This window comes from Melanostigma gelatinosum (assembly GCF_949748355.1).
Source record: "Melanostigma gelatinosum genome assembly, chromosome: 3".
Classification (NCBI taxonomy): Eukaryota; Metazoa; Chordata; class Actinopteri; order Perciformes; family Zoarcidae; genus Melanostigma; species Melanostigma gelatinosum.
The window spans coordinates 12369928-12396025 of record NC_136636.1 but is presented as its reverse complement, the minus strand read 5'-3'; the positions used below and the strand labels follow the sequence as shown (position 1 = coordinate 12396025).

Below are 26098 nucleotides of genomic sequence, written 5' to 3'. Positions count from 1 at the left end.
CGTCCAAAGTCCTCACTCTACTTCACCAGCATCGCTTTGCATCTGAGCGTAATAGGTGCACCTGAGTGAAAAGGCCCAGATAGTGAGAGCAATGATTGTTGAGTCGACAGTGGTGATTTAAACACACGGTTGTAATATACTGTCTGAGCGCTATAAGGAGTATTCATGTTCTGACAGTCTCTCCAGACACAGAAACTGCATAACAGGCTCGTGATCGGTCTGTCGCCTTTATTTAAGTGTAGGTTTGTTCGAGTGAAGTTAAAGAAATACTCTGTGTGTCATGCAGTACGGTTGTGGGGCGCTGCTTTCCTCTGATCTTTTGTGAACGTCGCTTATGATGAGTTATCCTTTCATAATGATAATGTGCTCACACTTGCGTTTCCATCTTGTAATCATGCGGCACGGGTCGGAATGCAAGTTTGAACATATAGACTGGTTTGCATAACTGTATGATAATAAACATGGTCAACCACGCTTTGGTATGCATGTCAGGTAGTGTTTTGGTGTGACAAGAGGTAAACTGATGGAGATCATGTTACAAACGAGCAAATCCGTGATCTCAGACAGCAGATAGGTCCTCGACTCTGCTACCAACCCACGGAAGAGTCGGTACACATCGAAGTGGTTTTGCCACGCAGCACTTTCAGAATGGCGGTTTCAATCACCTGACCCACACCTTGTAGATGTCAGATGATTCTATAGTCCGAAGGAAAGTAAACTGCTGAACAAATGCAGACGAGAGGATGGAGAGGACGATCTTATTAAGATGCAAACAAATTCAAATCCAGGATGGGGCTCAGCAGAAGGTGACGTCATGTCTGTTTAGTTTTCTCCGGTAAAGGTTTGGGGAGTAATTTGGAGGTGAAGAGTTACAATAGGTGTAGTAGTAAGGTTGTGTTTGTATTTCAGGTATTTTAGATAGCAGCCAGAGATGGAAAGTGGTCCATTCAATCGACGGGCCTGGGCGGCACAGTCCGTGCGTGTCACTGCGAAGGAGCTGTCACTCAGCGGCCGAGGGAAAAAGAATGCCATCGCTGAACGCTTCTCCAAGTGAGTAACACCTGGCTTTCAGTCTTTTCTTTTCAGTTTTCGTGTTTGGTCTTGCTGCTCATGAGAATTTCGGTTCCCTCAGCGTTCTTACAGATATTATGTTGGACAGTTGGAACAGAGAATATGTCTAAAACTGTATCTAAACAAGCCGTGAGCTAAATGACACCTAAAATCAAAAAATTATGAAAATCTCTGTTATTACAGTGTTCGATTCTTGTTTTGAGTCACCAGAGGTCAGTGTTGCGTCTTGTCTTTCTCAGGTACCAGAGAGCTGCTGAGGTGACCAGTACCGAGAAGAAAAAAGTAAGTATAACCGTAAAGAATGATGGAGACATTTTATTTCAGTTTAGAGACATTTCTTGGGGTTTGTGAACTAGTATTGTAAAGCTCTTCCTGAATTTAATATACGACTGTAGTTTGCCTCTCCTAGCAAACTACATGCCGAAATGAAGTGTGTGTATGCTGCATGTCTTGCTTCATTTGCTCAGTAGCTGGTGGAGCTAAACTAATTATTGCACACACACACACACACACACACACACTCACCATGCCAACACACTGTCTGCGCAATATGTCTCGTCTTGGCGGACCTCTCATAGGCCACTTGTTGAGATGGGCAGGCTATCAAACCCAGAATCCTACTTCAGTGTAATCCCCTTGAAATGATCTTTGTAGCTCCAACTGTAGGTGAACTGCTTTGTCAGTGTGAAAGACGCATAAACAAAGCAGGACTGAGATTAAATGAGTAACTGATCAGCTCATATCATGAGGAAATCTAAGGTAATATTGCTGTGAATGTATACTGTATGCATTGTCTGTGTGAGCCAGCTGCTTTGAACGATTGTAAGCTGCTGTAGTCTTTGTTTAACAATCTGTCTGGGAACGACAATGACAAGAAGGCGTTGTTTGTGTTTTTTACTCCATAGAAACATGCTATGAACGTACTATCTGTGAAAGAATCTTTCCTGCGTAACTACATGCAGCATTTAAAGAATATAACTTAAAAGATGCTCTGAAGGCATATTTCTCTGCATTAGTTCAGGTTGTCAGGTCCTTTTTTTATAGAAATGTTAGTGTGATTGATTCATAGTTTGTAATCATTCTCAGGAACAAACAGTATGTATGGAAATGAGCTGATGCCACTGGTACAGGAGTACGGGAGTCCAGTTCAAATATTCAAGGTTTACACAAGTTTGAATGAGCAGCGCAAAAGACCATCTGTCTGTGTGTGTGTGTGTGTGTGTGTGTGTGTGTGTGTGTGTGTGTGTGTGTGGTGAGGGGGAGTTGGGGGAAGGTGGGACTTTTCAAACATGACAATGAAACCTTTAGTTATTTAGATAAATTACATATATACAGCATTAAATATGTTTTAAAATATCAAAAATGATTGTCCACAAGCTTTTCCTTCCTGTTATTGGTTTGGTTTTGGTACAGCGCTCTGTCGTTCCAGGATTTAGTTCGTTTCTCTGTCCTCGGTAAGAAATGCGTTGGAAGGTTCAAGGCATCTTAATCTGTGAGTGAATTGTCGGGGTGCTCTCACACGTCTACAGCGTGTTTTATCTCCTTTTCATGCTTATGTTTGCTTGAACACTCATCAAGCAAGTCAGATTAATCTCCGGCCTGAACAGGATGCATTTGCAGAAAATTCTAACTTGTGTGAAACAAAGAGATTCCACATTTATAGTTAAAAATATTTTGTGAATACTTTTCAAGCTGAGAAATCTCTGGCCCCCCAAGAGAAATTCCAAACAGTTTGCTTATAATACTGTAACGCTGCCCTGATCTGGATTTACAACCTCCCTGTATCGGAGTTCTGAGTAGTGGTACAATTCGGTATAAAACTCTGTATCGGCTCAATGTTTGTACAGCATGTTTTGCGTTATCTTAAACCTTTGTTCCTTCTGGATGAATGAGAGATTTTGAAGTGTCATTATCTTCAGATGTACATTGTGAGTGGAAAAATGTCAAAGCCGACACAGCGAACAAAGAGTTAACTTTCCCTGAATGTATCATTTCCTGCTCTGGTTTCCTGGTTATTCTGGCTCTTTCATTCTCTTCTCTGGTGTTAAAGGGGCGACGAGCTCTAACGAGCAGACTTTGTCTCGCTGCAAACATCTGGGAGATCTCTTTCGTTCAACAAACTGACTTGTAAAAGAAGGACCAACCAAAGGACTCTCACTTTCCTTGCTGTCAAGTTGTGGTTACACCTCGTTTGGGTAATCCAACACATTCAGAGGTTTCTCTTTTTGCTTAAAAACGGGAACAATCTTGTCACTGTCCAGTTCTCGCCGCTCACCCTGGATTTGCCTCACAAAGACAGTAATTGTGCGGTTTTTTTGCGCACTTTGGGTTTTTTGTCCCTTTTGTTCAGTACTTTATTCTTATGTTCTTATTTATTTCTTCTTTATCTGTTTGTCTGTGTTTGTGCATGTTCATATAACTTACTTGTAGATGCACCAGATTTAGTTTGATGTACTCAAACGCGATGTAGTTGAGTCTTTTCGGGACAAATTAAGTGTTTTTGTTTGTTTCTCATTTCAAATCATTTTTAAATTGAGTCAAACAATATTTTGTAGTTGCTAGTTTTTTTTTTTGAGGAATTGTGTTTTTTACAAATATAATAATGTTTTAATCTTTCCCGCTGACCTCACCTCAGCATGGAGGCTTGTTTCTAATATTTATTAGCGGATTAGTTTACTTATATGAGATTTATTCACATGTCCACATCCCCTTTCTTCCACGTGTCATTCCTCTTTTCTACTTAAGGAAGTTCCCAGCGGTCACGCGGCAGTAGTGTGCCTCCTGTTGTTCTGTCTGCTGCTCAGCATGTTGTATTGTCATGAATGGCTGAGTGGTGAACAGAGCCCTCCTCAGTGTTTTTAGGGAAAGGTGAAGTTGTCATGTGGAAAGGAATGCAGCTGAAAAAAAGTCTGCCCTCATGCTCAGGTCAGCCATATCCATCTTGAGCCAGTTGTTGCCTTCAGCAAAACATCAACTTCCTGGACCGACTTTCAACAGCTGTTCACCTAATCTGTCAGTGAAGCGGAGCTCAGATTCTGGCATTTTCTTTATTCCGTCGTGCTGCATAGGGCTTTGAGCTGTGCTGTGTTTGTTGCCAAATGGAAATACTTGTATAATTCAGCCCGTGAACAGAACTGAAAGTATGCTGTTGCTTTTTTTTTTTGTCAGTGTTTGTGAAATCCTTTTCCCTTTTTTAATTTTGAATCTCTTCTTGTGTTACTCACAGTCTGCTGAGAGTGCGTCACCCTCACTGCGGTTAGGCAACCTCAGTGCTCTGAAGAAGCGTTGGGAGCAGCCACAGAAGCCTTCTTCTGTCCGACCTGCTAGCCAGTCCAGCACTCACTGCAGGCCTCCTGCTCTGGCCAGGCCTGCTTCTATCACCGAGCCCTGTCCGCCGTTAAAGAGCCCCGGCCTGCCGACCGATCAGGGAGGACAGCAACCAGCCAGTCGTGTCCTGAAGCCCGAAGCGGTTCCAGAAGCCTCCGAAGGTGAAGAGCAGAGAGGGATGGACAGGGATGAGCTGACTCACCATGAAAGACCCGGAAAGCTTGATGAGCAAGTTCCAACCAGCCCCCGTGCCTCTTATGAAAAACCCAGAGTGCCACTGACCAACCTGAAGATGAAGTTCGAGAGGGGAGAGAATACCATGAGCAAGGTAGCTACAGACACATCAGATCGTTTTCTCTTCTCACACATGATTTATAGCCACCAAACTGGCAAAAGTAATTGAGATCACATTTGTTTGCATGAATACTTTGTGCATGAGGCTCCTAGTCTCTTGTTTTTGCCAGCTGTGCCAGCTGTGCATCTATTGGCCATGTTTCTCAGGCATTAAGTGTAACCACAATGTTAATGGCTGGGATTACTGGTGTTGGTCAGCCCTGTAAACCACATTTTCTGAACCCTTCTTTAGACAAAAAGGAGACTGTTTTTCACATGTGGTTGACTTTATGTTGCATAACCTGAAGCTGCTTTAATTACCAACTTTAAAGGAACTCGTAACCACTGTGATCCTAATTTACAAGGCTTGTTATGCACTAATTATCCTGCCCTACAGCAAACTAAAAGTAACAGATACGAAACTAAACTGAACACAGTGATTAGTAATGTTATTTCTATTGTGAAATGTAATTAGTTAACACACGTTAAAGAGAGAAAAGAAGTCACTCGTCAGTTAAAGCCACGCTCCTTTCCTTGACCCTAAATTCTCAGTGCTAATCACAGTTATGTGTTGAAGATTGTCTCACCCCTCATACCCCTGTATTTTCTGAAGTAGTCTTGTTCCACCTGGATTTAGGCCTGTCTCCCCCCCCCCACCCATTTCTGTCTCTCCCTTCCACTCTCTCTCTGTGTCTCTCTCTCCCTCTCAGCCCAAAACAAGCTCTCCACTCTTTACCTTCCATAACAGAGGAATGCAGCAACATTCCTGACTCAGGGCTATTTCTTACTTCAGAGGATCAGCTCTGACGAGCAACTGGCTTTATCTCATCTTCCTTTAGCCACTGTGTGTATTCTGGATATCCAACAGTCCTGGCCTTCAGTTTTAGATTTCCCAGTTTTTATGTCATATGTGCAGCAGTCGTCACACCACTTCATAAATTAATATTAATAATAAAGCAAAAATGAATACTTTTTTTTTTTTCTGCAGTTTTTTAAATATTTGCTGAACAGTATGACTAACACCACCACTAGGAAAGAAGAAGTGTAAAAGTCACTGGTGAACATTTAGAGGAAGGACTAGGAGTGTTGCAACACTTACTCTGTCAATACTGACTGGAAAGCTTGACTCTTCTTATTCAGTGATCACCAGCACTGTAGGTTAATGCACCCTCGCCCTCGTCGAACTGATGTTTTGAGTGTTTCATTGTGCAGTTGGTGTTTGTATTTAGGTGGCTGAGGAAGATGGTGGCACAACGGGACTACTCGGTCCGAGGGAAGCAGCCTGAAGCAATGGGTTATTTGAATTGGTCCAAACTGTCTGGTTAACACATTAGTGTTGGTAGCACGTCGGCATACGCGCACATAGCTCATTCTTTTAGTAAAGTGCAATGGAATAGTGTTGCTTCTTTGGACTGCAGGTCGAAGGCATCTTTGTGGCTGAGCGTTGCTGAGATGAAGCCTGTAGTTTGGTGTTTGGAAAGTATGTAATAAAGAACTGCGTATGACACCGTGTCAGAGGTAGAAGATGGAGTCAGGACATAATGCACCTGAAGCTTCACACGTGTCAAGAATAATTCTGAACAATACCCGAAACAACGGAAGATATTTGAAGTTAATTTGGAAATCTGGGGGTTTATACTTTTATGAGAACACAACCACTCAATCTCTTCTATCTGTGTTAAGCTGACGGTTCTTCCAATGTTCCTCAACACAGCGCTGACCTGTGTGGGATGCTTTTACACCTGTGCTGATGACTTCTGATGTCTTGTACTTAAACCGTAATACCTGAATATCTTTGTCTCATACATAATTATTTTTGCCTCTCTATCGCCCTTTACACTAGTCGACAGAGGCTAGAATAGTGTCCTTTGGGATTTAACTGAACCACTTTTACAATATGTTATTTCAGTAAACTTCTATTCTGTACATTACTGGTAAATAACAAGTAATAGAAATAAACATTACTGACAAGTAAAATAAAATTTTCGATGTAGGTTCACTTTATTGCAGCAGAGAAATCTATTATGGCCTCTACATCACAGCAGTGTGGTGGTCTGAACTCTGAATCAGATATAGAAATGTAAATGCAAAGAGTGTGTTTTATGTAATAGTTTGTTTGGACGATTGGGAGGCAGTAAAACTTAAACAAGTGATGAATCCAATCAATTACAGCTGGGATAGGAAACAGTGTTGGTGTACTTGGTGCATACAAGAGTTCACAGCAGCAGTTTTGCAAACTGAACCTCTGATTCCAACGATCATTTTACTCTTACAGGGCGGCAGGACAACAATACGCAGCACTTCATCAGAGGACATGGACCAACATGGTGGTAAAGACAAATACACACTGCCCTTTGAATAATTAAAGTGCCGAACCTTTAATCACAAAACGACTCAGTTTTGTTTCTAGGAACACAATAGTATGTGCCACAACTGGATCATGAATAGCACTTTTAAACTGAAAAGCAATCTCTTGCTGTTTCAGGGAAATGCAGCCCTAGATTTCATCTGAGTTTACTGCAGAATACAGTCGAAGCATTAAGTGTGATTATCTCTTTTGCTTTAGGTCCGTCTGTGCATGACAGAGTACTGGAGTCCACATCCATGAAGGAGAAGATGGCCAAATACCAGGCTGCTGTTTCTAAACAAGGCACCTCTCGCGCTGTGAGTTCATGTTCAAAACATTTAACTGCAAAAACATAATCTCTCTAAAATATGAATGAAATATAAAAACGTTTTAATTTAAGTTTTTAATATGTGTTATAAATGACTGGTTAACAGTGGCTGTTTACTAAAAAAGCATTTGTTTCTTCTTTCACTGTGTGTTTCCTCCAGGGTCTGGCCCCAGAGGTGCCTGCTCCTAAAACATCTGCACCAGTAAATCAGAACCAGAATCCTGCACCTGAGTGCAATGGTGAGTCTTCGTGGATTCTCCGAGGACATGTTCCAATAGTAATGTTCTTGATGCAGTATTACGTGTGAAATAGAGCATCGACGACGGTGTTAATATACCCAAATAACTTTGGCACCTTGAATGAGGTAAAGTTTGGTTTGATTGACCTTTTCAGCTGGCTTCTGAGGTACAAAAGTGACTGAAGTGTTTTTGTCTGTTTCAGGGGAGAGCAGCGAGCAACCTAAAGCATCAAGGGTGAGTCTGTCATCACACTAACAAGCAGGAGACATGCATGAATCATCAAGAGAAAGGTCTGAATTCAACCCTGGTTTATTATGGATGTATGTTACCATTGTTGTGTGTGTGTAGAAGTTCAGCCCACCGGTGAAGGAGACGTGCATTGCTTGTCTAAAGACTGTGTACCCGCTGGAGAGACTGATGGCTCTTCAGCATGTCTACCACAAAGGTTGCTTCCGCTGTGTTCACTGCAGCAGAACGCTCAGGTTAGTTTTGAACTGTTGCATATTCCCTGATTTTTCATCATGTCTTTGAACTTTGAAATGCCTCCTCAGTGGCTTCCTGTTCAAGAACCACAGAAAGGGACATTTTCTGAATAATATCTTTGCTGCTCTCTATTTCAAGTCTCGGGAGTTTTGCCTCTCTGCATGGCAACGTCTACTGCAAGCCCCATTTCAGCCAGCTGTTTAAAGCTAAAGGCAACTACGATGAGGGCTTTGGCCATCGGCCTCACAAGGAGCTTTGGGAGCCTCGTGACGATGGAGACCAAGGTGAGGAAGAGGTGAAGCCAAAGGAACAAGATCAACCAGCAGTGGTGGCGCGTCCAGCTGAGAGTACCTCAGACAAACAGGAGACCCCAGCTGTTGAAGCAGCCCCAGAGGTTAAGGTGACAGACCTGACTGCCTTACTGGAGAGACGTGTGCAGACACCCGCCAGGTCTGGTGAGAAGCTTGAGTCTACTGAGAAACACAGGCTGAGAATCGCCTGGCCTCCCCCAGCTGGTGAAGACTCCTCTGGGACAGCACTTAGTCCAGTCACGGAGGGAGTTTCTTCAGGCCGACCGTGGAGAGCCAAGTGGCCCCCAGGGGACGAGGCGCCATCATCCTTCCAGAGCTCAGACCGAGCTGAACTGAAGAGCCTGAGGAGGAGCTCTTCTCTCAAGGAGCGCATTCGGCCTTTTACACTCGCACCTAAACCCAACCCCGCAAACAGTCTGGGACCCAGGGAACCTCGGCGCCCTCTCAAATCCCTGCTGCAATGGAGAGTGTCATTCGAGGAAAAAACCGCATCTGAAGAACCACCCAAGGAAAATAAGCCAGAGCTTCAGCAGGGGAAACGGCAGGAGAAAAAAGAGAAGTCGATGCCTCAAATGCAGAGCCAAGACGCAGCAAAGGAAAGCGAGGCCACCTCAGAGGAGGACATGGAGACAGAGCAACAGGAAGAAAGAGACAAACGAGTACAGAAGAGAGGAAAGGCAGCAGCAGAGAAGATGGCCGTAGAAGAAGGATCTCTTAGAAGCATCTCCCCGGAAATCTCCCCGTCCTCTTCTCCACCTTTACAGCCAAAACAGAACGGCGCCTCCCAGGATGTGGGCTTCTGGGAGGAGGACAAGGAAGGAAGTGATGCAGAGGAGCTGAGTGCAGAGGATATAATCAAGAGGAACCGCTACTATGACGAGGAGGACTCTGACTCATAGGAAAGACAGTCTTACTGTCACGTCCATCCACCATATAACACTTTCTCAGTTTATAGGTAGATCACAAATGTAGCTTTGCCAGATTTTATAGTGTTGTAGGAGAGGTTAAAAAAATGTGTAATAGGTGTGTGTGTGTGCATTTATATTGCAATAACTGCCTTTAATTGTTGAAGTACAAATATTTGATTTTTCTTTGTATATTTTAATTATACTGTACATCTAATTTAGCTTTTATATTACTCCTGATTATACTGGAAAGTTGGCATCTGTTAAATTAAATCATCTCTTAATAAAATAATTATATGCACCATCAGTGGCGTATTATTCACAGGTGGTGTGTCCAAAAACCATTACACTTTATGCAGCACTTTAAGTGCTTATTAATGACAGGCAGATATTATGTCTAAAATAAATATCTTGTACCAAAAAGCACCAGTACTGTATTTTTGAGAGGTGTTTGGAGGGTAAATGTTTGGCCTTTTGGAGTTTTACATATTGCCTCAATTTAAATTGTAAATTAAAGAAAAAGCAAAACAGAACCTGAATAACAATGCTCTGGATTTGGGTTCAGCAAACCGCAATTACTAAGGTACTTCTATTCACAGTTACTGGTAATGTTTAAATACGATAGAGTATACACCATGCAGTCTCCTGCTTTCACTGTTATTGAACCATTAACTTCACACAGACGAGTCAGCAAACCTTAATAACACTATCCTGCAGGGGACTCTCTGGTCCTGGTCAAAATCTGCTGCTGAACTATTCTGATCACTATAACTATAATAAAAGGAGAAAATGTGATTCATCAAGGTTTCTACTGATAGTTATTCTTTCAGGCTAAAAGCAAATAAATCATGTCTTTGGGCCTTCTGGATGTGTGTTTAACATTCTCAAATGTGATCTTCGTATGGAAAACACTTTGTATTTTAAAATGTGCCGTGGAATATATGTTTGCCCTGCCGAATATATTTTTTAATAATTTGTATAATGACAGGCATTACAGTCTGCACTGTTGTTGAAACACAATAAAAATGTATAAATGAGGAAATCCAGACTTTGCAGACCATCTGGGTTTTTACTTGAGCGCACATATTAACCAGATACTATAGCCACAGGGCTACCATCTTCCTCATTAGTGCACTTTTTCAAAGGAGTTTCACATTTCTACACTTAGTTGCAGGCTATAGTCAGAATATTATCTTTCCTAATTTATGTCCTGTTACGGGTGTCATTCATTAATCCCATCCATTTGGAAAAAGCTCACTCTTAAAATGTGAAGTACAGTTGTTTCATTCATTGAAAGAGTTACAACTTTTTTACCGTTCATGCTGACTAGACTAGTCTGGGAATGTGCTATAAGTTACACATATCTTTAATATCAAATGTATTGTTGGATGAATTAAGTGTCCAGTGCCATACAGTTAGTTTTTTCCAGTTTGATATCATATTCTTGTAATGTTCAATTTGAACATAGTTGAAGGAAATGATTTTAATAAAAGAGTTGAATTATTAATTGACACTTATATTCATAACTGTTTCCACTAAATGTCCAATTACATCAGCACATTCATTATTATAGTGTTATAGTTGTGGGTAATTATTAAAGCATCTTTTATTACCCACAAATAGACACCAAGATCATTCAAATCGGGGAAATACAAAGTTTTATTAAGAAAACTAATTCGGGAGGGCCAATTGGCGGACATCTTGAAAAATAGCGGCCATCTTGGATTTTTGAATGGCCAGTCAGGCAGGTTTGACCAGATACTTCTGGAGAACAACTCCACCAAATGTCATGCTTGTATCATAATTTGCACGATTAACCTCTTTAATCTACTATCTGCCCTACTATCAGGCCCGCTGCAGACGACACGCTCGAGTCTGCAAAGGCCTGAAGCTTCGTCCTGCAAGTGTGAAGTAAGCCTATATCGGATGAACGGTTTTCGACTCCAGATATGCAAAGTGTATACCCACTTACTACACACAGAGATTTCTTGCTTTATGTAATTAGTTAGAGGCAGCGCATTGAACTTCAAGAACCACTATTGTATGTCCTTAAATTTGAATAGTTGAATAGAATGTGTAGTGACCGTTGCTTCCCAATAAAAAAGTCACTACGGTTGCTCTGTTTGTTCTGACGCGTGCCATAAATAACGAAGTCCAGATTCCAATATAGGTATTTTATTTCTCACATAATCAGAGTTCCACCATTTTCTCCATCAACCAATAAATCATAACATTTACATTCGTTAAATGTGCACGGTCAAAAACTGTTTGCTTCTGCCTATTAGCAACAACCTGTGTCCAATGACCCCACTGATTATATGACCTGTGCTCTGATTTACACCGGCACTACGCCCCCATGTGGTGGGAGGTTGTACAAAAACAAAACAACAAAATGGCTCTTACAGAATGTCTGTAACATCAAGCCCAAAACACGCTGTAAATGATATGCTTCTCTGAACAGCTTTTAAATAGAATCACTTTAAAAAAAGATACTGACTATAAAGCCTGCTATATGAAATTATCAAGGTGTAAACCTTAAAAAGTCATAATTTGAACCATGTTTGGGGGATTGAAGTATTCAGTCTGCTTTTTATAAAACATCTAAGATGATCACATTACCAATTAAATTCAGGAGACAGCACTGAATGTAATTCTTTATAATTATATTTGACACAACAGGACAAGGTCGAAGCAGGGTGTAAATATTCTTTAAATCATTTTTGGCATGTTTACCTGATTGATTCAAATGAAGAGACAGGGGGCACACAAGAAAAGACAACATGAAAGAAACAACATGGGATCTACACAAGGGCTGGATTGAGAGGGAATTCCTTCATGACTAACTACACTAAAGATACAGGAGGGTTAAATGTAAAAGTGTGTGGTAGACGGACAAAAGCAGAAGGAGACCATGGAAAGTGAAAAAACCAAACATGAGTACACCCCGTCTACAGTACAGGCTGATATGATGATGTGCACAGTGTTTGCTCGGCACACAAATAGCAGCAGTTGAGCATCACATGAACAGTAAGTCTTTACATCTTGTCTGCTGACCCGGGGGGGCACTTAATGGATGCAATAATTCCTTATTTAATTGAATTTCCAAGCAAGATTCAGAGTCCAGCATGGATCCAATGAGGTGTTTTCAGATCTTTTCAGTGACCTGCAGAGTTCATAGACATGTGGCGCCTTCAGGATGAGGTGTAGAAGGAGGTTTTCAATGTGAATGTGGTTCCACAGACATGAGTCAACATGAACCAACGTCCATTTCCAAAACCTACATGGATCATTTATGAAGGGTCCAGACTGGACACGTTCACACAGGCACTTTGTTCATTAGGTAAACTGTTCAACAGCAGGCTAAGCCTGAAGAAGTCCTTACATCTGTTGATGTCAGATTTAATATAAAACGGAAACTATATAATATATCGTAAATAAATCCTCTAAAAGTTGCAGGAACAATTAACAATCTATTGTGGTATTTTTATGAGTAATTCAGAACTAGCATCACAGAAATCTGCAGAAGCACCTCCTTTATCGCTACAATCTTTGTAAAAGGAGGTGTTTCGAGTACAATTTGGTGTCACAATATGAAAACAATCATTTACTATTTGCAGTGGAGTCAGTATTCTACTTTAACAGTATTCAATGTCAAAAACAGATTCATTCTGACCAAAAAACCCCATAAAAAAACAACAAATTACAGGTTTTTAGCAATCGATGGTTGACTTTAACATACAGCAAAATCACAGAAATAACCATAGAAAAGACAAGGTACTTAATTTAGATTTTCAAATACACCTGAGAGCAGCAAATAATAGTTACAGTTTGGCTTCATTTTCAAGATATTGAACTAGTGGAAAATGTACTTCTTTACAATGGTATGTCCTTAATTAAGCAAGTCTTTTCCTGCCAGGCTTTGAGTTGCTCTTCAGTTTTTCCATTTTGAGACACTCTGTTGTCCACTTCATCTAAAACACTTTGTGATCTACAGACAATACACTCAATATCGTGACTTCTAATGTGTCTTTTTGTATCAAAAAGGCTCCACTAAGTTTGGCATTAATTGGGTTTGTTTGTGTGTCTATTAGGAAATATTAAATATGTGCTCGGAGAACACGTTTATTGTATATGGAAGTATATTTTACATTTATGTTATTTATATAAACCATATATACCAAATATCTCTATACTGGAAAAACAAAATCAAAGCGATCCTATGACATGATTTGGGTTTACCTGTCACATCTTTTAGACACAAATGTTTCTCTAAAAAGCTTTGGAGTGACTACGACCTACATGTTTATCATGACAGTACATCGTCTACCATTCGGTCAAAATCATACCCGAATAAAAAGACAACAGCTCGTCATAGATGATTGACTTGGAAGCTTGCTTTTTAAAACATCTTACGCCAACGTAACAGTTAAATGTTTTAGATTTAACCTCAACAAGTCGTTCTTACACTTAACTATCACATACTTGCTAATGCACGTGGCTTGCACAAACCAAGCACTCGTACTCGTAAAGCAGCTCATTTGACTGACACTGCTTCAGAGTAAACTCACGGTTCACTCAGTGTGCCACTTCTTTTTTTTTTTTTTGGAGGGTTTGGAGCATTATTTTTCAGACCACCACTCTCACTCACCACTGAGTGTCAGTAGCACACCGTCGTTACGAAGACGTACAGCAGACCTCCAGTAATGAGCGGCAGCAGGCTGTGAGAGGGCTGCTACATATTTAGTGCTGATGAAAAGTTCCATGTGTAGGCTGGGGTCTGCTCTGATTGCATTTTTACATTCATTATTCTGGTGAGACCCTTTTCTTTTGGTATTTTATGTTAGTTTACACTCTGTGTGATGAAATTATCAAAAATAGTGTGTCACCAACACAAACCTCTGGTTTATTGCTTTTCTGTAAAACCATTTCATTATAAAGTACTTCTTTGAGGCACGCATGTTATATTAACATAAATTAATTTGATCATTCTTACAGCATGAGTCTCAGTCACCTTCTACACTGGAGTGACTTTTCAAGTAACATCTTGGAGCCGGTTGATGTGGAGGTCATATTTGTTGTCTGATCTCCAAAGATGTAGTAGAGCTCCATCATTCCTCCGTTCTCCGCTCAGCCGCTCAGCCGCTCAGGGGGTGCAGGTCCACTCTGACCTTCTCCCCAGTGCTCATCATGCCAATCGTGGGGTACCAGCCTCCTACAGGTAAGGCCACGTCCCTCCGGCCCACAACCTTTCCATTTCTGGTGAAGAACACCTGCTCAAACACAAAAGGGGCCAGCAAGAAGACAATGTATGTAAGTGAGGAAGACTCCCTGGTGTTATGTTCCAAGAATTTGACAGCATCTCACCGTGACCTTCCTCCCTTCCAAATCTTCTCCCTCATCCTCCTCATCTTCATTGTTTGCATACAAGTCATTCTGAACCTCGCTGGGTTTGGGAATCACATCGAGGTCCCAGTCGTCCACGTCATCTGAAAGAACCCGGACACAGAAATAGAAAGAAAGACGGTTGGAGGTTGTACATGATGAGGCACAGTGCTTTGGAAACAATATGAAGATGATCACCTCCATCATCGAGGCTGTAGTCACGCGGGAACATGATCCCGCAGCCCATGATGTCCCCTTCAAAGCAGCGTGGTCCGAACGCGTCCCCGACCCCACTGCCCTGGAACAACTTTCCATCATCTACACAGAACAACAGGGACGTTGATCAGAGCTGTATGTCACATGCACGCGAGTGTGCGATACAATTTAGACACGAGATGACGTCTGTTTCTAAAATGGCGAACAATAATAATAAAATACGAACAAATCAGTACTTTCTTCCATGGCCAGAAACACGGGTGACAATTTGGTGCCATTAGCATCATGATCAGCCAACTCTCACCTGCATGATAGGCTATAGACCCTCTGCTCCAACCTGGATGTCTGTTTTTGGGGTAGTCCTGTGAGACAGAAGAGAAAGTGACATCTTGTGATTGAATATCAACTAGTCTCATTAATGTCTCCATCCATTTTATGACCAGCCGAATCAACGACGCTGGTATTCTTTTCACTTTGTGAGTGTCATCACGGCAAAATGTGGTGGAGCAGGAACTTCAACAGAAGAGGTTTTGAGTACTTTGCCAAGTGTTTAATGTCTGTGGATGGATTTTGTCACCGTGATAGCGTCCGTGTAAGACACAGTTACAAAACGTTTGCAGGTCTGTAGCTGAGGCCGGGTTTGAAGATGGTTTGTGGTCCAAGCAAGGGCGCTGGAATTATATCAATACTTATGATCAATCTATGTTTTGATTGGGATACCTCACAAAGACGAGTAAAAGCATTTATGCGCATTATCTTTAACAGTTTCCCCTAATTTAACGTGACAAGCTGCAGAAAAAATGACATCATCTATGGGTTTTATTATTAATCACTAAAACAACAGTTAATTGAGAGTATTTACAGTAATTTGTAACTGGAATTTGTACAGTGCAACTCCATTCCAAATGTTCTCAGGGTTTCTGGATGATCGGGAGCATTAGTTAAGAAGTCTGCTCACTGTACTTGATTTACATCATCTTTCACCAAGCAATGCGACTCTGATGAGCTAAATCACCTCTAGACTACAGCGACTTTCTACGAGGGGAGGCATTCCCGAAAGAAAAGAGATTCACTTGACAGTGAAGTTTTAAATTGTAAGTAGAAATCATATAAGCCCCTGTAAGCAGAGGACTGATGTAGTGATGGGCACAGCAACAGATGAGAAAGGCAGATAAAGCAAAAGAAGATTGAAGAAAAAACACAGAATTAAAGAGACGAGTTGCGTAACAGACAGAGACGATGAGACTTTTCCCCAAAGCAACAAAAGAGAGAAGGAATGCACCGTAAACAATTGATTCGTCATCCAACATAAGCAACTGTAAACTGTAAAGCATGTGTTACCCAGAGACAGAGGGAGACACCTTTGTTTTGATTTCTGTAGCGAGAGGTAACGCTTCCCATCAGACGACTGGAGATGACGGGGCATGGTACAAAACCTCAGGAATGACCGTTTAATGGATTTGTAATGCTTCGCCAGAACCGCACACACGCATCGAGAAAAACAATTCCAGGAAAACAACCAGCAAAATGACAGAGCTCTATTCTCCACACCATCTGACCCGAGGGCGCAACGTGCCCACACACAGCAACTAACAGCAGAGGTGTCAAGGGGAGCCTAATGCAACAGTTACCCACCACCTCCCAGGCTGTGAGCGCCGGCGCAGCTGGCAAAACAGCAGTGCGATGAGCAAAAAATCATGCTCAATCAATTAGCATCCAATAGCTGAGACTCCCTGCCGAGTGCGGCAATAACAGAGCCACAGTTCATCTCATATCTGTTGTTTGAATGCCACGATGATTGCTCCCTCAGCCAAGACTACGCCGTTAGGGTTAGCCTAACCCTAACCCTGCACGAGTTCATGCGAGAGCAAAGGCAGCTGAATGCATCTCTGATGTGTCAACATTCAACAAGTCTTCTCTCCGACCAAACTTATTTTTTCCAAAACATGCATCATCGACGGCTGTCATCCTTTGTGATTTAATACCACCTAATTAATTAGGACATCAACCTTTAATTGCCTAGCCTGAGGAATTGTTTTCTTTTCACCCCTTCTTGTGCACGGTGACTAGCGAAGCAAAAATAAAGCAGGAACCGACAGAATCTGAGACAAAACAATCAGATGCGCTCATCTCATAACTAACCCGTCACATGCTTGACTGCAGTTTTGTCGTTGACATGTAAACGGAACAACCTGCTTTCTATGGAAGACCAGATGTGGGGGTAAAATGAGAGAATATTTATTCTGTTGTTAGCTTTTCCTCTTTCGGTCATCCATCACTCAGACTGGAAACAGTGAGAGCAGCGGTGCATATGAGCGAGAGCGAAGACGGGGAGAGAGGTTTTCTTTACCGACAGATAACCGCAGTAAATAACGGAGTGTGTCAATGATAATGACATGTGCTCATTATGGTGAGGACTAAAAAGGAGGAGGCTCGTACCCTGCGTGCCAGCCCCAGGGCAATATAACACTTCTCTCCAGCATCTGTGATCTCCAGTTCATAGTAGTGGAAGCGTGTGTTGAGAGGCCGGCGGGCCTGAGCCAAGCCCACGTCCACGATGCTCTTCCCTTTACCCACGTACTCCAGCAGCTGTGGAAATAACACAGACACACTCAGTTTGGTATCCTGTTGGGGCTATTAGATGACGAGGTAAAAAACTAGGTCTTGCAACATCATACGATTCTTTCTTTTCTGGAAAAGCGGGGGCAGGATTTTGGTTCGTCATCCCTGCACCAAACAGTTTGGGTCCACAATACAAAGAGTATGACGATAAAAGTCACGCATGACTGTCTAGGCTCAACATGCTAACATGGAGAGCAGAGTTAACTTTACTCTTCTTTCATGAACAAAGAGTGAGATTTAAAAAACAGACTCATAATATTTGACATGTTTGAGCTCATCAACCCCAACCGCTGTCACTTCAGCACGAAGAATAATAATGTTTGCTTAAATCTTAAAATCATACACCCACTTAAAATAAATAAAATGTATTCCAAGTCTCATCCATCAGCCTTCACAGACCGGGTTGTTTTCAACAGCTTCTCTTCCCTTTCTGGCAGCGTGACAGTACGACCTCAAGGAGTAAACAGTCGCTCCGGTGCAAATGAGAGTAGATGAAAACAAAAAACAGGAACAGAGGGTGCCTGATAGTTGGAGAGCACTACCCTGTAATCCAAAAACTTACATACATGACAATAAAAAAAATATCAAAGCACACCATGTATCATCATCAGCCCTGAAATTCCACAGAAAAACAACACTGTTGCTTTGTTATTACGTGTTTTGTTTTTATGTCCCGACAGCTTTCATGTACTGCTACGAGGTGCAGATGTGAAATTGATGAGTTGCAGCGAGATGATCAGACAGGACATTTGTAGCAATATAGCATAATTAAATGCGCGGGTGGCATACAGGTAGTGCCTAAGGGCTGCAGCGCAACGTTCCACTCCCATCTTTTATCTATTCAGGTTTTATGTGTATAGTTTAACGTCTGAGTCAGACACAAACACTGCGTCACAGGGAGGGGTGGAGTCCCAAACACACAGAGAGAGAGAGAGAGAGAGAGAGAGAGCGAGAGAGCGAGAGAGAGCGAGAGAGCGAGAGAGATTTCTGTATCGACCATCTGGGATTTGGGGTTAGGACTTGCTATCTAAAAGTTTGCCTTAATTAACCCCAAAATAAATATAATATTTTGTCATAAAATACATATTATAGCGCTATTTATTCATTTTCATGGAAAATATGGTAATAAAGAGTTATAAGCATTCATGAAACAGATGTTGTAAGCTTTAAGATGAAACACATTTGTAACACTGCTGGAGATCTAGATGGTAAGTTGGAGATTCGGGTGTGTTATGGCAGATGGTCTGTACTTCCGACCAGATGTCATCATTCATCCATTCGCACACATTCATACGCTGGTGGCAGGGGCTACCGTGCAAGGTGCCACCTGCCTAACTAACCGTTCACACCCATTCAAGCAGTTTGGGGTTAAGTGCCTTGCCCAAGGATGCATTGCCTCGGACTGAAGGACAACCCTGAGCCACAGTCGCCCGACAAAGAGCGGGCTACAGAGACCTGGTAAGCTCGCTTCTTTCTAACTCCACACCTCCAGATTTTATTTATTTTCAAACTCCTTAAGGGTTTGGGATACTTAAGTTATATGCATATGTCATGTTAAAAGTTGAAATGCTGATGTAAATGAAATTCTCAACATGTGTTACAGACCAGGACTTAATGGGAACGAATGGGTAAAACTGAATGAAATACAGGACCGATGGAGTGACTCAAACAAGTGATGTACCTCGAGGAGTCAAGCTAACAACATCAGTTAGCAGACAACCTTAATTAAAGCCTTCTGATATATAACAGACCAATTATCTTGTGTACACAGACTCTTCCTCTGCGTCATCCTCCTACTGATACAAGTGAATCATTACACATCGCGAACATTTAAAAAGGGAGACAACCTGCTACATGTCTATGTTATACTTTATGTCCCTGACTGTTTACAGTGGAATTGGTAAAATAAATGATGAACATCTTTTAGTATACACATCTCTCAGCAACAGGACGTACCGTGCCGGTCACCTTGATGTCATGGAGACGGCCCCAGTCCTCCTCATGACTATCCACGATCATCTGTCCATCATCCTCCTCCGTCCCCCATTCAGCGTTCAGGTCCAGCAGCACTTCTTCTCCCAAAGAGTGCATTCCCACTGCGGGGAAGAGAGCGTCAGGAGACGCTGGGATGTCCACACTGCCGACCTAGGCACACAATCAGACACAGTATTGTTCAGGGAACGCTAGCTGGGAACTCTGATTACACTTATGTCTATATATATATATAATTGTTGAATGGCTGAATGAATTCTGTCTCAGGAAAAAAAGATATGATGGTAACAGAGCACTTTACTTCTTTGCCATTTTTGGTAAAAAACACAGTTAGCTGTCCATCATCAGAGTCCAGAGAAACTCCACAGCCGATTCTGTCTCCTCTGCAGCATTTTGGACCAAACTGCTGTCCTACAGTGTTCCCATTATACAGCCTGTGGAGAAACACGTATAGTAGGTTGAATGGCTAATCATTAAGGCTCATCGTTATAAGATTGTCCAGAAAAACTCCAGAAGATATCTAGAAAATGTGCCCAGTAACTGAAAATGAAGGGAATAATGGCACAAAATCAACAGCTCATTTGTGTCATCTCCCTCTATGGAAGTCTCTCTAAAAGAAGGGATCTCTTAACTGTATCATTAACAACATGTTCAGTGTACACAGTATATGTAAAGAAAAGCATCCTTGTCACATACTTGCCATCATCAGCATGAAAAGCCACAGAGTGTGGGAGCCAGCCGGGCTGATGGTCCAGCTTGTAGAGCGGAGGCACCAAACCAACAGCAATCATTCCCCGCACTCCGGTATCGATGATCGTCACCTGCAAACACCACAGGTTGAATAACCACAAAGAAACACCAGAGAGACTATCACTGCAAATCAAAAATTAACGGATTAGCTTGGTCTTAAAACAGTAGTCTCACCAAATTGACTTCATTTTAAATCGGAAGGGTGTCATTAAATTCTGTGAACAACCTGCGATTCGGAGAAGTGAGCACCAAAGCTTAGCTTCTTCTAAATAATGTGAGTCATTCAATTCTTGACACATCTTTGAGACTCAACCTTGGGCTCCCCATAACGCATCATGTGTGGGAGGCTTTTATATTGTGCATCAGCAGAACAAACGTAGTTGAGGCAGAGGAAGTGTATGAAAGGGGGGGGGGGGCGAGGGTGGAGGACACAGAATTATTGTCTTTTGGTGGTTGTTGTTGTCACACATGGGTGAGTCACCCACTGAGATAAATCAAAGAACACGCACAGTGAATGTATGTTAGCGTTACAAATAAACAGGTTATGTAAGCAAAGTAATCCAGCTAACACTACTTTATACTTCAACGAACAAGATTGAAAGTCCACGGCCATGCTGGCTGCTCTGCGACGCTGTACTTTGAGCTAAATGCTAATGCTAGATGTTGATTCGCCATTTTAGTTTAGCATGTTAGCAGGCTAATATTTGCTTATCAACACTAAACACAAAGCACAACTGAGGCTGATAGGAATGTCATTAGTTTTGCCGACATTTAGTCATAAAGTAAAGTACTGGACATGCAGTTTTGATGCTGCTGCTGCTACCGGTGTCATGGGATCACCAAAGTGAGAAGGGATCATTCTCTGCAGACCACAAGTGTCTGTGTACAATTTCATGGCAATCAATCCGATAGTTAACCTCCTAGTTATTCAGGTTTTATGATAGGAACATCACACAAGGTGACATTTCAAAGGGCCCACTTGAGGGATGCAGTTTCATTTGCCAGAAAAGCCTTTCTGTCTCGGCTCCGTCGGGCTTTTTTACTTGCCTTTACGTTTTGGTTTTGGGTTGGCACTGCTTCTCTTTTCACGTCATGAAGTTTCCAAACCAACCTGAAACTATATAGCATCTCTTTTGTACAGAGCTGCCTGTCGGTTCAAATTGAAAACCCTGAGGTAAAGAGCTGGCCTTTACCGTTGTTATCATAACTGAATACTGACCATATGACATCATCCCGAGGGAGCCGTACATGGAAGCACTGCAATCGGAGTACTGCTGGCAAATCCAGGACAAGGAGCGGAGGAAACTCTTAAGTTCTTTCCCATGACCTCAACGCTGGCCTCTTGAGAGTGAGAAGTAACCTTTTGTTTTTTTCTGTGTCAGTGTACAACATGCAGATCAACCCTAAAATCTACTGCCAGATCTACAATCAGTATCCCCTTTCCTAACAGTTATTAGCACATACGCTCATTGAAGCAAATCGTCCCCTTTCCTCCTCCTACGCGACTCCCACGAAGTGAGTCACGGGGACGAAGCACACGCAAGTAAAAAGGTTGAGAGGGTTAGTTACTATTTCACTACACGTGAGCAGGATGCGTGTGTGTGTGTTTCAGGCAAGTTTGAACACGGTTAATTCTGAGGAACAGTCAGCCCTGGTATGTTTGTGCACTACAGTGTCTAGACTACCGAGGACTGTGGAATAAACAAACCGGAACACCATTTGTAATGAGCTGCAACTTATTTGGCTTTGTGAAACCAGTTTGCCCGGGCTGAGATAAGAAAGCCCCTGCATCAGATCGAGTCAGTACATCCATCACGTCGGAAGCACGACCGAAACTCGAATACACTGCGTCTGTATGCAGCAGCTGTGCTACAGTATGTAGTACAGTCTTGACCCTTCATACTGGCTGTTTTACTGGCTGCTAGCTGGGGCTGTTTACAAATAAACAATCTGACTCAGCTGGTGTCAACAGCGTAGTAGTGTACACTTTGTTGCTGGCATTTTAGCACAATGTCATGCAAGTAGCCATCAAGTGCATATTTCACGTTTTGAAACGACGTTTCCAAACTACTCATGGACTCAACATGATCTCAATGCGCTAGCTAGCTACAGCTGATTAAAATATTCCCACAACAGCTGTAATTCCAGGTGCCAAAATGGTTGTTTGCTTGCTCGAGATGCGAATCCTGTATTTTGTCTGTCGCCTCCTGAACTCAGCGACTCGTTGGTTTAAAACTTGCAGAGAATGTTCAGCTCAAAATCTTCCTTTGTTATCATTGTAAGCGACGCATGTTCCATGCTAGGGTGGAAGGCTTGACAGGCTTAGCAACAGTAACGACATGGGGCTGGACTCACAACACTGTTTGGGTGAAGTGAATCGATGCTGATAACACACACTCTCTGCAGACAAACTGCAGGAAATGTGTGCCTCCCTAGCGAATACATTCACTGAGTTTCTGGAAGACTTCAGCTCTTTTTAATTGGTTTCTCCTCTGATACAAAAATATATTGTTGCCTCACTTTAATCACAGAGGTTTTACAATAACAAAAAGCATGTGATCAAAAGATATAGAGACATGTTGACTGAACAGTGTGTCAGGAGGAGATGTACAGCATGCAAAGGTGAATCTATCGCTGTTTTCTGTGCTGGGACTTAATTGCTGACACATTGCTTCTGACTTTAGTATAAATTATTTTGGTATATGACTTGAAGAAACAACTTTAGCTTCAGTACTCACTGTACTTTCAGTCCCAGCAAACAATATAGAATAGAATATATGTCCAAGCTGAAAGATCTTTGTGTCTCATAAAAGAGCGGTTCTCAGGTAAGTGTCATGCTTTCCTTTTCAGGATGGCTCAGCGCAATGAAGACAAGCACTGAGACACACTGACAAGCCTCCTGTCATCAACACGGAACAAGGGCCGAGTCCTAAATCCATAATGAATACTAAAAATATAAAAGTGAACACTATATAGTACTGATTCACAGTACACTATTTTGACAGAAAACGAACATACTTTATTACTTTCTACTCACAGGAAATGAAAAAAAGATGTGGATCACTGTTGACAGTTTCAAATATACTGCAGAATGTTTTTATAAAATAGTCGTACTTTACTTTTTTATGTTGTTGTCTGAAATGTATCTGAGCTGATACCTCAGGTACTCAATAGTCTATGAATTCTGCTGAATTTGTTATATTTCCAGCTCCAACAGGCTCCTTCATTTCTGTGGTGTTCTGCATTATCGACCGATAAGTTTTCAACCAAACCACAAAAAACTATTTATTTGTGTGCAGAAAACCTGTTGGACTGATGAAGGTTATTTATAAGAATATTACGTCGAGGTATGATTTTCTTAATTGTCGCTCCTGTGTCGTATCAATAGTCATGGATTGAAAGAAACACTCTTACTTCAAAGTAGCGATTTCTTCTCGACAATGGCCTGGCTGCAACAAAACAGCCAACTTCATCTGAATTCCCATGATACCTACAGGGAGATGCAACAAGAAAAAAACACTAAATATGACCGTAATCATCACAAAGTGGGATGCTGATTCAGCGAGCGGAGGAACAGCTCTAGCATTAAATGAGGGACTAAATCACAGAGGGAATCCGTGTCTCCAGTTCAAACACTCATCGCTCATCACTGCTACCTGAGCACGTCTCCGTCTCTCAGCATCCTTTTGAGCCGCTCCCGGTATCGCACTGCTCGCACATCACGAATTTCTCGAATTCGCCTCCTCCAGTTCAGAAAGCGGTAATGAAGGTTTATGTCGTCCATGTCTGAAAATCATTACAATCTGGGACACAAATCAAAACGATGTATTACACAACATTGTATTACACGATGTATTAATGAAATATTGAAATGTAGATGTTCCCGTGTTTGTTCAGTCAATGGTTAAAGCCATAAGAGCTTGTTGGGGGAAAAGGGACACCTCCAAAAAAACAGCACAGGTTGTTCTTAAAACCACGGCAAACCTCTTAGACCACAACATGATTACATCTGTTGCCTACCAGAGGGACGCGGCTTTGATCCTCAGGCCAAACCCTTCCTGCGAGGACTTGATGTGATTGTGATTTTCCATTTACGTTTAATCCCACATTCCAGAGACAAGCAAAGGCCTGGACAGTGATTGTACACCGTCAACAGGCACAAACGTGAGTCCCCTAGTTGTGTTAGCCCCGTGGTGGTCAGGTGTCTCCCTCGGGTGTCTTCCACTCCCCGTGAACTCCAACTTAATGAGTTAATGAATGCCTATCAAAACAGTTGTTCATATATTAATATTTGCAGCTCATTGTTCTGTCCATCAACTCATTTATCAGCTATCAGCCAAACGTCGGTGCATTTAACTGGTATAGTATTTCAAACATGCCCACAAGAGACTTCATTGATGCGTTGAGGATTTTTTGCATGTAAAGCATTTTTTTTTTGCATTATTGATATGTATTATTTCAAAGAAAAATGTCGTTGTTCAAGAGGTAAATCCATCAAGTCTTTGACGATGAAGAAGAAGAAGACACAGCTCAACATGTGTTCACTGTGGATCAATACAAGGTTGAACATGTAACACAAGTACAGAGTTATGATTACAGCATAGAGGGCCTACATTATGAACTATATGCTTTGTTGGTCCTTTCACATTTATAACTCAGTATATTAATAAAAGTATTTTATTATGTGACTTCTTTCATGTCCACTGGCTCAGTGGTGGATCACTACAGCACGGAGCCACAGCGTAGCGTGACACAGACTGACGTCACGTGAGGGGGGAAATAGTTTCGTTGCCTAAAACAAAGTTCTGTTCCTTGAAAACGATGGGCTCTTTTTTCCAAAGTGACAATGAAACAAAGTTACCAGCCCTTATACGACTTAATAATACAGTTGAGGATTTTGTTGGTGATGTGTTTTGATAAGGTAAAGAAATTATGCGAATCATTATCTCAGATTAACTTCTTCGGTTTACCGTTTTACGAGCCTACCTTAAACGCAGCATCATATTTCCCAAACTACAGGCACGACTCGGTTGGCCGGCTGGCTGCTTTCAGGCTAATTATGTACTATAAACATGATTATATCTCAGGTTACACACCAACTATTCACAGCCTGTTTGTCTCATGTGGGTTCCTTACTGTTTTAAAACTTGTAACGCGTCGTCCTTCGGTTTTTCTTCCAATTTTAAGGAGGTGAAGTCTGTCACTTTATGTCCAACCTGCCATGCCGGAAGTCCCGCCCACTCAACCAATCACATCAGAGGATACATGTGTGTAGTCTTTAACCGGTGCACTGCCGTGTGTTAATGTAGTCTTTTAACAGGTTTTATGGTTGGTGTTTGCATAATGTTTTACATGAGGAGTGCTCAACTATTCAAATATGGGGGGTGAAAGACTTCAGGGCCTTGTAAAAACAAAAGCATCGTAACCTTAAGGTTTCATCAAAGACAAGTAGTTTTTATGAAAACGTATTTTATACAAAAGTGGGCTATTAATAAAAACGTAACTTTGGATGAATTATTTTGATACCTTTTCGTCTATATTCTACAGTCATATTTCCTGAAGTTCTGTTTTACTTTTGGAAAGGCAAGAATCACAGAGTAGTTAAAGTCCAGTCTTAGTCTCATAAAGAGGACATCCCATTGAAGTCCGCTTTGGACATCTTTTCTCCAAACAAAAAAAAGATATTGTTTGGTACATTACCAAAAATCCTTAAGTGATGAGTTGTGGACTTTTCATTAAATTTGTCTTGTATCACAGGGTAATCTAATGTTGTGATATTGATATATATCATT

The 26098-nt window shown here is 41.7% G+C and overlaps 2 protein-coding genes across 2 annotated transcripts; one reads left to right on the top strand and one right to left on the bottom strand.

Annotated features, from left to right (window-relative positions):
* Positions 1-931: 931 nt before the first annotated feature.
* LOC306797732 (LIM domain and actin-binding protein 1-like) lies at positions 932-9645 on the top strand (the record flags this gene model as incomplete). Its single annotated transcript, XM_079297127.1, has 9 exons — positions 932-1050; positions 1311-1353; positions 4298-4726; positions 7007-7061; positions 7298-7395; positions 7567-7645; positions 7848-7879; positions 7994-8127; positions 8267-9645. 9 exons carry the CDS (start codon positions 932-934, stop codon positions 9336-9338), a joined length of 2061 nt encoding a protein of 686 aa, XP_079153253.1. The 3' UTR covers positions 9339-9645.
* A 1961-nt stretch (positions 9646-11606) lies between these two features.
* LOC306797633 (SPRY domain-containing protein 3-like) lies at positions 11607-25541 on the bottom strand. Its single transcript, XM_079297007.1, has 11 exons — positions 25443-25541; positions 23963-24109; positions 23721-23796; positions 20253-20377; positions 19858-19990; positions 19521-19709; positions 17382-17531; positions 15247-15304; positions 14925-15044; positions 14709-14830; positions 11607-14614 (listed from the first exon to the last, which is right to left on the bottom strand). Exons 2-11 carry the CDS (start codon positions 24088-24090, stop codon positions 14480-14482), a joined length of 1236 nt encoding a protein of 411 aa, XP_079153133.1. The 5' UTR covers positions 24091-24109; positions 25443-25541; the 3' UTR covers positions 11607-14479.
* Between the last annotated feature and the right edge of the window lie 557 nt (positions 25542-26098).